The 12,209-nt window shown below is 39.3% G+C and overlaps 1 protein-coding gene across 1 annotated transcript in view; it reads left to right on the forward strand.

Annotated features, from left to right (window-relative positions):
• The first annotated feature begins 5,419 nt into the window (after positions 1-5,419).
• LOC103596480 (tumor necrosis factor receptor superfamily member 19) overlaps positions 5,420-12,209 on the forward strand; it is a 24,936-nt gene continuing 18,146 nt past the window's right edge. Inside the window, exons 1-2 of the mRNA XM_008580118.1 lie at positions 5,420-5,492; positions 8,015-8,125. Of these exons, the coding sequence (XP_008578340.1) occupies positions 5,421-5,492; positions 8,015-8,125 (183 nt within the window). The 5' untranslated portion in view covers position 5,420. The remainder of the gene's footprint in view (positions 5,493-8,014; positions 8,126-12,209) is intronic.

Here is a 12,209-nt window from a genome sequence, read left to right on the forward strand (position 1 = left end):
GTGGAGCCTGGAGCACTAGAAAGTATACAGTGTGTTCTTTTATGTAAGGGACAACCAGTGCCCAGTTCTAGCTCATGCTGCCGTGATGTAGGACTCATGGTTGCCAGATTGTCTAATTTTTTGTAAGGGACAACCAGTGCTCAGTTCTAGCTCATGCTGCCGTGATGTAGGACTCATGGTTACCAGATTGTCTAATTTTGCAAGAAAATTCTTCATTTTTAATATTAAAAACTAATTTAAAAAATTAAGTGCTGTAGTAGCCAAAGAAAATAATTGCTGACCAGGTGCATCACAAGGGCTAGAAAAGAGAGAAATAACCAGATAATTATGCTGTGACATAAAGTTTAGAGTGCTATGGAAGCACAAAGGAGAGGTGCCTGTGCCAGACTTAAGGAGATCCAGGAAGACATTTGAGAGGTTGAGGGGCAGCTGTTGCAGAGGAGGGCAGCAGCTGAGGGGACTGCGGGCAGAGACAGTCACTGTGGTTTGATACCCAGTGGTCTGCCCAGCCCGTGAGAGATAAGCCTGCTGCTAGCTGCTGCCTCTGAGACCTCCTCTGCCTGTGGATGCGCCACTTTTCCTTGTTATGGACAAGGAGCTACAAGGAGTGGGCGTTATAGCACCTGCTGGATTTATCCCTTCTAGAGGGAGGCCAATTAGGACACATGCATATTAGTTACCATTCACTCAAATGAGCAGCTGGATTAGGTAAGCCACCACTTTCTGTGCAGCTGAACAGGATGTTTGCCAGCTCTGTGCTTTAGGTTCATGTCCCTTCTTCTTTGCTTGCCTAGTTCTCTTGATACTGCCAACTTGCTTGTTATTGTTGGATAGCAGATTTTAGGCACAAATACCGTGCTTCTGGAATACAGTGAGCTGAGAATTATTAGTCTTCTCCTTTAGTGCTTAGCGAGGGCCAGTTTCTGTGCACGCTCAGCAGGAAGTGGAGGCTAGACTGTTAGTAGTATTGTGCAGTCTGAATATTTCAGCAAACTATGAAAACTCCCAGTAGACAGACCCGTTGTACATAATCACAATAACTTGTCTTAAGCTAGATAATTTATCTCAGAATAAATAGAACACTGAAGCATATAAAAACATTTTCCTATCTTTTGGCCAGACCCTGAATGCCCAGAATTTAAAAGCAATTTCAATAAATTACCTTTTTATTGCCTTATTTTTATTTTAAATATTATTACTTAAATGCTTAAGTTCATTAAATTTTCTTCCTTTTTATGAATGTCAAAGAATTTCGTAAGAAATTTCATTTTATTCCGGGAAATTCAAGGTCACACTTATAACACTTCACCAGCTAAATTGTTTATTTCTAAAATACTCCTTGGCCAAAATATCTTACAAGGTGTTTGGGAGATCACCGCCCCTGCTAAGCTGTGAGTTCCCTCAAAGTGCACCTTTGTAGTGTCTTCCGATCTAATGCTGCCTCCTTTCAGGCACTTAGTAACCGTTTAATCAAAGTTTGTTGAATAAATGGGTAGGTTATTTAAAGTACGGTTTTGTTATATATCTGTCATCAGTTGTGTTGATGTAGTCCTGCTAACCTGCATGGCCGGAGTCACCCGCTGCTACGGTGCGATAGGATACAGCCCTTATTTAAAGTACGGTTTTGTTATATATCTGTCATCAGTTGTGTTGATGTAGTCCTGCTAACCCGCATGGCCAGAGTCACCCGCTGCTACGGTGCGATAGGATACAGCCCTTAAACCTGGTAACTCCAGCACAGCCCTGTTTTGAAGTGACCAGGAGTGGATTTGATTTGGTTTTCACTGGTTCTAGTATTTGTGTCGTTTGACCTTCAGTTTTCTCTCCTATCATATGGAGATATATCTACTTCAGAGTGTGGTCGTAAGGAAAGAAGTTATACCTTTTATATAACATTAATACAATACTCAGCGTTGTGAATGCTTGGTCCAAACTTTGAATCAATTCCTAGTCTTCAAGTGCTTCCTGCAGGCTCATAGGTCTAGGAGTCTAAAACATTGCCTGCCACTGGATTGTGGCCATCTAAATGTCTCACACCTGTCTGACAAGTTACAGTCTTCAGTGCTATCACATACACTGGATCATCTGATCCTCGATAATAATGCCATGACACAAAGGACAGCAATATTGCTAACGCTTATTGAGTACGTACGTACCAGAGCAGTTAGTGCTTTACAGCTGTTAAACTCACTTGTTGCTCAGGGCAACCTCAAGAGGTGGGTAATGTTATTCTGCCCAATTTAGAGATGAGGAAACTAAGACTCTGGGGTAAGTAACTTGTCTGGGTTCACACATCTAGCAGGTGGTGTTCTCAGTAACAGCAAAACTAGCACCACCAGCAACTGCTCTAGGCATGAGGCTAAGCACTTTGCATGCATTAGTCCCTTTAATCCTCACACACCCCTGTGAGACAGCTTCTGTTTTTATCTCCTTATAGATGTGGAGTCTCGAAGTGACATTGCTGAGAAATGCTTCACTATTGTCTGCCCTCTTCAGCAGTTAGTGTAGTATCCCAGTAGAGTATTCTGTCCATACTGCAGATGCTTCTCGACTTATGATGGGGTTTTATCCCAATAAACCCATCGTAAGTTGAAAAGAGCACAAGTCAAAAATGCATTTAACACCCCTAAACTACCCAGCATCACAGTTTAGCCCAGGCTGCCTGAGTGTACTCGGAACAGTTACATTAGCCTAGAGCTGGGCAAAGTCATCTGACTCAGAGCCTATTTTGTAGTAAAGTGTTGACTATCTCATGTAACTAATTGAACACTGCAGTTACAGTGAATTACGGAATGGTTGTGTGGTACTCAGAGTTCGGTTTCCACTGTTGTACATCACTTTCACACCATCACAGAGGGAAAAATCATTTGAGCTGAGCCATCGTAAGTCAGGGACTCTCTACTTGCTCCATTATGGTATGCACTGACGGCCTCTGTCAGTCCCTCTCATATTTTGCATAAATGCTTTGGTGTTAGGGGCCGGCCCGGTGGCGCACTGGATAGTGCGCCGCTTGGGAAGCGCGGCAGGGCTCCCGCCCGAGGGTTCGGATCCCACATACAGACCGGTTCCCGCGACATACATGCCTCATCTATTTTCCTAGGTAATAGTAAGGCAACTTGAAGTTTAAGAACATGTGTTATTCATGTATATGTCCCACAGCAACTATCTTTTAGTATAATACTTTATACACTTAATAAATATTTGTTAACAACAACAAAAAATGAATTGTTCACTTATAAAATGGGCTTCCAGGTGCTCCATAACTCGATCCTACCCCATCTGAGAAGTATGAGAAGAATGGCTCTGCATTTCACTCTCACTGCTGTCCTACGTTTTCTGCCTGCTGTGTTCTGAGAGTTTTAATTCCTTGTTTCTAAAAATGCCCAGTGCTTGTCCTCCCTGCTATGCACATGCCCTCCCTTCTGCCTGGAATGTTCTCCCCCTTTACCCCTGTATCGCCGCCTACCACATTTTCCCGCTCACTGGCTGAGCGAGGCGTGGGAGCAACGCCGAGGCTTGCAATCCCGTTGCCGGTCCCCGGTCCAGTACGGGGGCAACACTGAGGGTTGCGATCCGTTGCCGGACACGGAAAAAAAGACAAAAGACAAAAAAAAAAAAAATGCTTTGGTGTTATACTCTTTCTTCCATATTAGTTTTAATTCCATGTAAATTATACATTTTTTACTTGTAAAAACTAATGCATAGTTTAAAATTTCAGACCATGTCAAGAAAGAGATAACCCAAAGCATGCATTTCGGACAATGTGATTTTATCTTCTGACTCTAACCCTGTGTCTACATAAGCAATGATTTTCATGGTTGGGTAATTGCTGGATGATTTTGAGATATGCCACAGGGAAAAAAAGCTACGACCAAGAAGCTGGAAAAACAAAAAAACCTGTTTGAATTCACTCACAATGATTTTCATGGTTGGGTAATTGCTGGATGATTTTGAGATATGCCACAGGGAAAAAAAGCTGGAAAAACAAAAATACCTGTTTGAATTCACTCACGCCACAGGGAAAAAAAGCTACGACCAAGAAGCTGGAAAAACAAAAAAACCTGTTTGAATTCACTCACAATAGGTCATTCATTCCACAGAGGTAAAAGAACTTTTTTCTGCACTGACAGTGTGACCTGCTGAGGCCACTGGGTTCAGGTGCTGCGGGGCTGTCTGTGGCAGCCTCGGCCGCATAGGCCGCCTGCTCTGCGTCCTCTGTCGTTGTCATTTTTCTTGAGCTATGTGGCTCACCGTTCTGGTTCTCGGCTCTGGTTTCTTTCTAAGTAGTCAGATGATGCTCTCGTGGTCTCTGTTAGTTTTGGAAGATTTGACTTTAAAGGAAACCAAACGTGTGTTTCTCTACCTGATAGGTGGAGCCACCAGATGAAGCCTCACTTCATTTTTTAAAAATTTCCTCTCTTGACATTGTATGGACCTGTAAAAAACAAACAGATTTGCTTCTACATTTTAGATCATTTGTGATGAAAATAAAGAGGCTTAGTTTATCTTTCGTTGAATCGTTGGGTCAGTGCCTCCAATTTCATCACTTGTAAATGACTTTTAGTTGTTCTAAAATGAATGCTTTTTTCTCTGCCAATACATACTTTGCACTGACCAGGTTAGGGGAAGAATTCACAAATGCCAGATGTTAGCTGTCTGCTTCTTAGTGGAGGTGAAGCTCCCAAGATCCAATTGTAGTGTTTTCATTGAACAGAGCACCTTGTTTTGCAGGGTACATGTACCAAAGCAGCCTACAGTGAGAAGTAAGAGCAGGGACGCTGGAGCCACCCACCTGGGTTTGCCACCGGCTCTGCCTTGTATGAGCAGTGTGACCTGGGGCAGGTTATTCAGCCCTCTCTGAGCCTCAGTTTCCCCATCGTTAAAACAGTGATAACAATACAATTTACCTTCTGGAGTAGTTGTGAGGATTAAATGAGTTAGCATGCTAAAAATAGTACCTGGCACATAGGGCTTAGCAAGTGTTGGTATTTTATCACGATTATTATCCTGTTGGCACTGTCTAAACCAATATAAATGGAAGGTTTATACAGTCATTGTTTGCCTGTAATTCTCTACTGAGTGAAGTAGATTGGACACTGTCAAGACTTGGGTAGAAAATAAAAGCAGGTATGGTCTGGAATTCAGAGCCAGCAGGGGGTTTGCATGCAATATGTAGGTAGACAAAGCTCCAATTCTCACAACCCCAATTTTAAAAGTATTATATTTGTCTAGTGTATCTTTTAGTCAGTACCTTTTAAAACATAAGTAGTATTTATTATCTAGTATATATAGTAAGAGGTAACCATTGTATAGTAAATACACAACATAGTCACTAACGTTTTTAACACTAACTGTATCTTCCTTCTTTTCTTTGATTTTTTTTTCTTTTGATTCATCACCAATAAATACATCTGACAAGGATGATGGCTTCAAAAATACAACTAGAACAAGAGAAAACATTTTTCACCATTATAATTTTACTAGGCTATTTGGTAAGTAAGCTCATTTCTTCCATAAGAATGTGGTGAAGGAATTTATATAAGTAGTACCAAAACTGGTTTCTATTCCTGGACTCATGTTATTTTTGCATTCTATCATTTTTGCATGTAATTAATAAGTGAAAGATTGCTGCTCAGTCATGATGTTTGTAACAATTCTAGAAACTACGTTATTTAGATGAAGTCATAAAATCACAATGTTGCTTGTAGCACTATAATCATGACATTAGCTTGGATTTATAGGCATATATGTCTCTCACAACACATTCTAGAACCTAACAAGACCATGAATTCTAATTTGCAGCCCGTGATTTACACAGTTTATGTAGATTTTTAAAAGAGCTATTATTCTTGGGCCGGCCTGGTGGCACACTCGGTAGAGTGCGGCTCTTGGGAGTGCGGCGGCGCTCCCGCCGAGGGTTCGGATCCCATATAGAGACCGGTCCGCTCACTGGTTGAGCGCGGTGCGGGCGTGACACCGAGGGTTGCGATCCCATTGCTGGTCCCGGTACGGGCGCGACACTGAGGGTTGCGATCCTGTTACCGGTCACGAAAAAAAGACAAAAAGGAAAAAAAAAAAAAAAGAGCTATTATTCTTATATCCTTCTTGGTTCCAAAAAGTATTAAAGGCAGATGGAAAATTTTAGTGTTTGAAAGTTTGGCAAAAGATCTATGGAGGTGTTCAAAAGAATTGAAATTTATTTAATCTAGAGAATATAATAATGATATCCAAATGTACAAAGAATTATCACTTTGAAGACAATACCTGACGCCTTCTTAGAAAACAAAGTCAGAGGAAATGGGGTCAAATTGGAGTCTGGGATCCAGATAGATACAAGGAAAACTTCCTTTCTACCAATTAAGGTTGTTAAACACTGAGTAAATGGTCCAGGAGGGAGGTTGCAGAATTTGTCTTCCTCAAAGAGATCACAGTCTCTGCAGGGAAAGGGAGTCTCCTACTCCTATTAAATAAAATCAAACTCCTCCAAGATTGGTAGTCAAGGGGTAGTTAAGAGAGGCAGGAGATTATTAGATCTTTAACCCCAAAGAATTTTCTAGTCCCAACCCCACCTTGAATTCTTCGTCCTGCTTGCCCTAGAGGTTAAGACTTTGACTTTATTTAAGGAAGTTGGCAGGTATCTTTACAGATATTCCTGCTTCAAGGTAGACGTGGTTTGTACAAAATGACTGCTCATTGTAATAATCATCAAAAACAATTTCCTGTGTACCTATGTGTGATAGACATGCTGTGACGTTCCCCCAGTACTTCCTAAGATTTTCAGCTTTCATTTAGGAAGACAAAATTATAGTCAGTTATGTTGTTCAGGGTGTTCCTGCTCAAGAGATGAGGTTAGACTGAAGGTCTTCACCAATTATGAGATTCTATTGATGCCAACATTTTTTGTGAAATACTGTTAATAAACAGGTAAACACACTTTTTGGAGGATGACAGTATATGAAGTGAACTTGCCTTTAGATAAAATATGAGAAAAAGCTGTATTTTAGAAAATTACTTACAACCTTTGTGTCAAAGTATAATTTTTCCGTTTAAATCCTATGTTGTGAACCAAAGCATATTGTTAGGTTCCAGTAAATGGTTAAATGAATCAGTAAGAATGTGTGTTCCTATTTACATAATACTTTTCTTTGAAAAGTTCAGAGAATTTGGCCACTGTGGTCATCTTCATCACCATGATCAAGCATTTCACTGATCTCATGGTTGACGGATAGTATATTTTGAAAGATCTCTAAGTAAATGTAGTTCAACTGAAAAAGGTTGAAATTTCTCCATCAAAACGATGTGGCAGATATGCCTACAGGATAATTGCAAAGTTCTTGTAGCTATACTGCTCTATTCCATTTATTTATTTATTTATTCAATTTATTATACTTGAGTATGTTTATATTTCTTGAAGATCAAAAACTTTTTTTTTTCCTTTTTTTGTCTTTTTTCGTGACCGGCAACGGATCGCAACCCTCAGTGTTGCGCCCGCAACTCGCTCAGCCAGTGAGCGGCCGGTCTGTATGTGGGATCCGAACCCTCGGCGGGAGTGCCGCTGTGCTCCCAAGCGGCGCACTGTAGCAGTGCACCACCGGGCCGGCCCAAAAATGTTTTTTTTTTTAATTCAGAATTTTTCAGGTAGCAAAAGGATCTTGGGTCCCTGCATGGCTGTTCTGCTACAAATCCTCTCATTTTGAAAAGTGAGCAGCTCTTAAGTCATTTTTTCCCTTGGGAACTCAGAAGAGTATCAGAGGAAGATAGCAATTAATTCCAAGAAAAGGGAGACTCCATTCAGGGAATGAATGAGCATTCTCTGGAATACAGAGAAGAATTAGGCTTAGTGATTTATTTGTTCCATTAACTTATTCAGAAAGTGTTTTTTCTTCCTAAAGAGAAAATTCAGTTGACTTCATTTTGCCTTAGTGATTATGTGACTAATACTGAAGATATTTTTCCTTTCTTGCAAAAAATATAAATAACATACTTTAATATTCTGTGAAATACTTTTTTCCAGTCATGCAAAGTGATTTGTGAAACAGGAGACTGTAGACAGCAAGAATTCAGAGATCGCTCTGGAAACTGTATTCTCTGCAACCAGTGTGGGCCAGGCATGGAGCTGTCTAAGGTACATGTTTGATACATGGGAAAGTTGAATATCTGTGGTTATAAAGTTCATTCTTCTTAACTGAATATTGCTAGTTAATTATTAGTGAAGCTTTGAATATCATGACAGAATGCTTGGATCATTATGTCACTTTAGCTAAATATTGTGTAGTTTCCTTTTCAGTACTTTGGATTCATGTGTCTTACTGAGATACACAGGTTCTAAAAGCCAGAATTCAACAAATGTCATTTGTTTTGTGTAATTTAGTACTTGTAGTATTTCACTGAAAGAAGTTTTAATGTTTATTTGAATTAATTAAAAGGAATCAATATTCTACTGAATATTTAAAAATGAAGCATTAAAGGGTTTGGATCCCTGTACCAGCAAGCCACCAAAAAAGAAGTATTAATAGCAGAAAATAGTCATGTACCATTTAGAGGCCTTCTTTTTCTTAAAATGAATGTCCCCATTGCTAATTAAGAAATAGAACCCACCAGTGTTTTAAGTAAAGATGCTCCAGATAGCGGTTCTTTTCCAAACCAGGGTTTTGGACAGCCTTAGACAACACAAGTATTATTATTAATCTCACCACAGTGAGTATATGTTTCCCCCAGGATCATTTTAAATATACTCGTTTTAACCACTGTTTGTTAAAAAATAGTGTGTTATATATAGCAAGGCATGTTTCACAGTCTGGGACGTTCTTGGGGCCTCTCTTTTTAATGAGGTGTTCAGAGCTGTACGTTCATTTGCTTTACTTTCTGATCTTTTGAAGATGTTACTAGTCGTGGAGAATCAATGTATTGTTATGTTCTAAATAAAGCATCAAAGCCTTCCTGTTAGAAAAGGAACAATAGATTTTTCTTTTTATTTAAAGTGACTCTTAAAAGAGAAGTCCTGTTTCCCTACAGACTGCCATTATATAAAGTTGAGTCTTGTCATTCATAGATTTTTGATCAATGACCTACAAGCAGCAGGAAACAAAGAATTATGCATCCCACAAGCAGTTCCTGGTAGATGGCTTTTCTCTCTGGTTATTGTGTTAAATAAGTGGTGCTTTCAGTGTCCTGGGCTTTACATTTGGATTGAAACTGACTCACCTCTGAACTCTGTGATATTTAATTTATGGTAGCATTCAATAGATATTTTTCAGTCCCTGTTGAGTATAGTAGCATGTATTTTGAGACATAGGTTTTGCTATGTTGGGTGTAAAAGATCCACTTATAGCCAATTGACATATCTAGGATCAGTGAACAAAGTAGTTAAAAATGTCATTATACCCAAGAGGAAAACAGATGATAAAGTTTCTAGTCCTCAGAAGTCCTTCTTTTCCCAAATCTCGGAAAATTTGAATGGAATTTCACAGATTCTAAGAGATGAGTAAATTATTTCTAAGAAATTTCTCTCTTACCTTCATCCTTTGAATCTAGAGAATATAACCTAAAAATCATTTCTGGAGAATCAGACCAGAAGAAGATAAAAGTCCTATAAACTCTAGTATATTTTTTTCATTAAAAAATTATTTTCTGGTCCCACATGTAAGAGCTTGGAAGTTGTCGCTCCATCCTAACAAGTAAAAAGCTGAACTGAAAAGTCAGAAGCTCTTCTTAGATCTGTAAGAGAAATGAGGTCACAGGGAAAACTGCTGTCTCCAAAATGAGAGACAGGCAGTCAGATACAAAGGTTTGCAATAGACTGCAGCAGAGACCTCTCCAGGAACCAGTCCTGGGGTAGGAAAACCTGAACTGTAATTGACAAATTGCTGGGGCCTACATAGGAGAAGTCTAAGAGTTAAAAGTTCCAGGAGGACCCAGTCATGGAGTGGCCCCCTCAAGAGATGAGGTTAGACTGAAGGTCTTCTGCTTTTGTGAGTTTTACCTCCAGGAATTCAACCAGATTCTCACAGTAAATATCAGAGAAAAATCCCCCGTTTTTCTGATGGGAGAGGGCATTTGAAATATGCTGGGGCATTCTGTTTTTCTTAACAAGGACTGCTGTCAGGAGAAACTCGTAAACCAGAGCCTAACCCACTGGGGCTTTGTCAGAGCCTATTTGACATGGGCAAATTAAATCCAAAGTAAGCAGAAGAAAAGAAACAATAAAAATTAGAGCAGAAATCAGTGAAATTGAAAACAGAAAATCAATAATGAGAATCAACAAAACCAAAAGCTGGTTCTTTTAATTGAGTAAAATTAATAATCCTCCAACCAGGCTAACTAAGAAAATAAGCAAGAAGACAGAAATGACTAATATCAGAAATGAAAGAGGGGACATCACTACAGATCCCATAGACATAAAAGGATAATAAAGGAATACTATGAACAACTTCATGCCCACAAATTTGATACCCTGGATAAAAGGGACCAATTCCTTGAAAGACACAATCTGCCAAAACTCACACAAGAAGAAATGTATAATCTGTATAGGCCTATAACGTTTGAAGAAACTGAATCAGTAATTAATTGTAACATTCCAAAACAGGGAGCACCAAGCCAAGACGAGGTCACTGGTGAATTGTACCAAATAGTTAAGAAGATATTATACCAATTCTCCATAATCTCTTCCAGAATATAGCAGCAGAGAGAATACTTCCTAACTCATTGTATGAGGCCAGCATTACCCTAATACTAAAATCAGACAAAGACATTAGAAGAAAAGAAAACCACAGATAATATATCTCATGAATGTAAATGCAAAAATTCTCAACAAAATATTAGCAAATTGAATCCAACAATGTATAAAAAAATTATATACCATGACCAAGTAGGATTTATCCCAGGTATGCAAGGCTGGTTCAACATTTGAAGCTCGATTAATGTAACTCATCACATCAACAGGCTAAAGAAAAAAATATCACATATCATATCAATAGATGCAGAAAAGCATTTGGAAAAATTCGATAATGATTCATGCTAAAAACTCTCAGTAAACTAGGAACGGAGGAGACTTTCTCAACTTGATAAAGAATATCTACAAAAAAACCCCTAGAGTTAACATCATACGTAATGGTGAGAAACTAGAAGCTTCCCCACTAAGATCAGGAACAAGGCAAGGATTTCTTCTCTTGCTACTCCTTTTCAACATCATACTAGAAGTCCTAGCTAATGCAGCAAGACAGGAAAAGGAAATAAAAAGTACATTGAGAAGGAAGAAATAAAGCTCTCTCTGTTCTCAGATGACATGATCATTTACATAGAAAATCTGAAAGAACCAACAGCAATACCTGAAACTAATAAGCAATTAGAGTAACGTTGTAGGATACCAGGTTAATATACAAAAGTTGATCACTTTCCTACATACCAGCAATGAACAAATGGAATTTGAAATTAAAACACAACACCATTTACATTAGCTCCTTCCAAAATGACATACTTAGTTATAAATATTAAAAAAAGTACAAGACTGATAAGAGGAAAACTGCAAAATTCTGATGAAAGAAATCAAAGAACTAAATAAATGGAGATTCCATGTTTATGGACAGGAAGATGTAATATTGTCAAGATGTCAGTTCTAAACTTGAGCTATCAATTCAATGCAATCAAAATCAAAATCCCAGCAAGTTATTTTGTAGATATTGACAAACTGATTCTAAAGTTTATATGGAGAGGCAAAATATCCTGAATAGCTAACATAATATTGAGCAAGAAGAAAAAACTGGAGGACTAACACTACCTGATATCAAGACTTTCTATAAAGCTATAGTAATCAAGACAGTGTGGTGCTGGCAAAGAATAGACAAATAGATTGATGGAAAAGAATAGAGAGCCCAGAAATAGACCCACATAAATATAGTCAACTGATCATTGACAGCAGAGCAAACATAATACAATGTAGAAAAGAGAGTCTTTTCGACAAATAGTGCTGAAACAACTGGACATCCATGTGCAAAAAAAATGAACCTAGGGGCCGGCCCGGTGGCGCACTGCTACAGTGCGCCGCTTGGGAGCGCAGCGGCGCTCCCGCCGAGGGTTTGGATCCCACATACAGACCGGCCGCTCACTGGCTGAGCGAGGTGCGGGTGCGACACCGAGGGTTGCGATCCCGTTGCCGGTCACGGTCTGGTACGGGCGCGACACTGAGGGTTGCGATCCGTTGCCGGTCACGG

Source organism: Galeopterus variegatus, unplaced genomic scaffold (assembly GCF_000696425.1).
Source record: "Galeopterus variegatus unplaced genomic scaffold, G_variegatus-3.0.2 Scaffold2027, whole genome shotgun sequence".
In the NCBI taxonomy this organism is placed as follows: domain Eukaryota; kingdom Metazoa; phylum Chordata; class Mammalia; order Dermoptera; family Cynocephalidae; genus Galeopterus; species Galeopterus variegatus.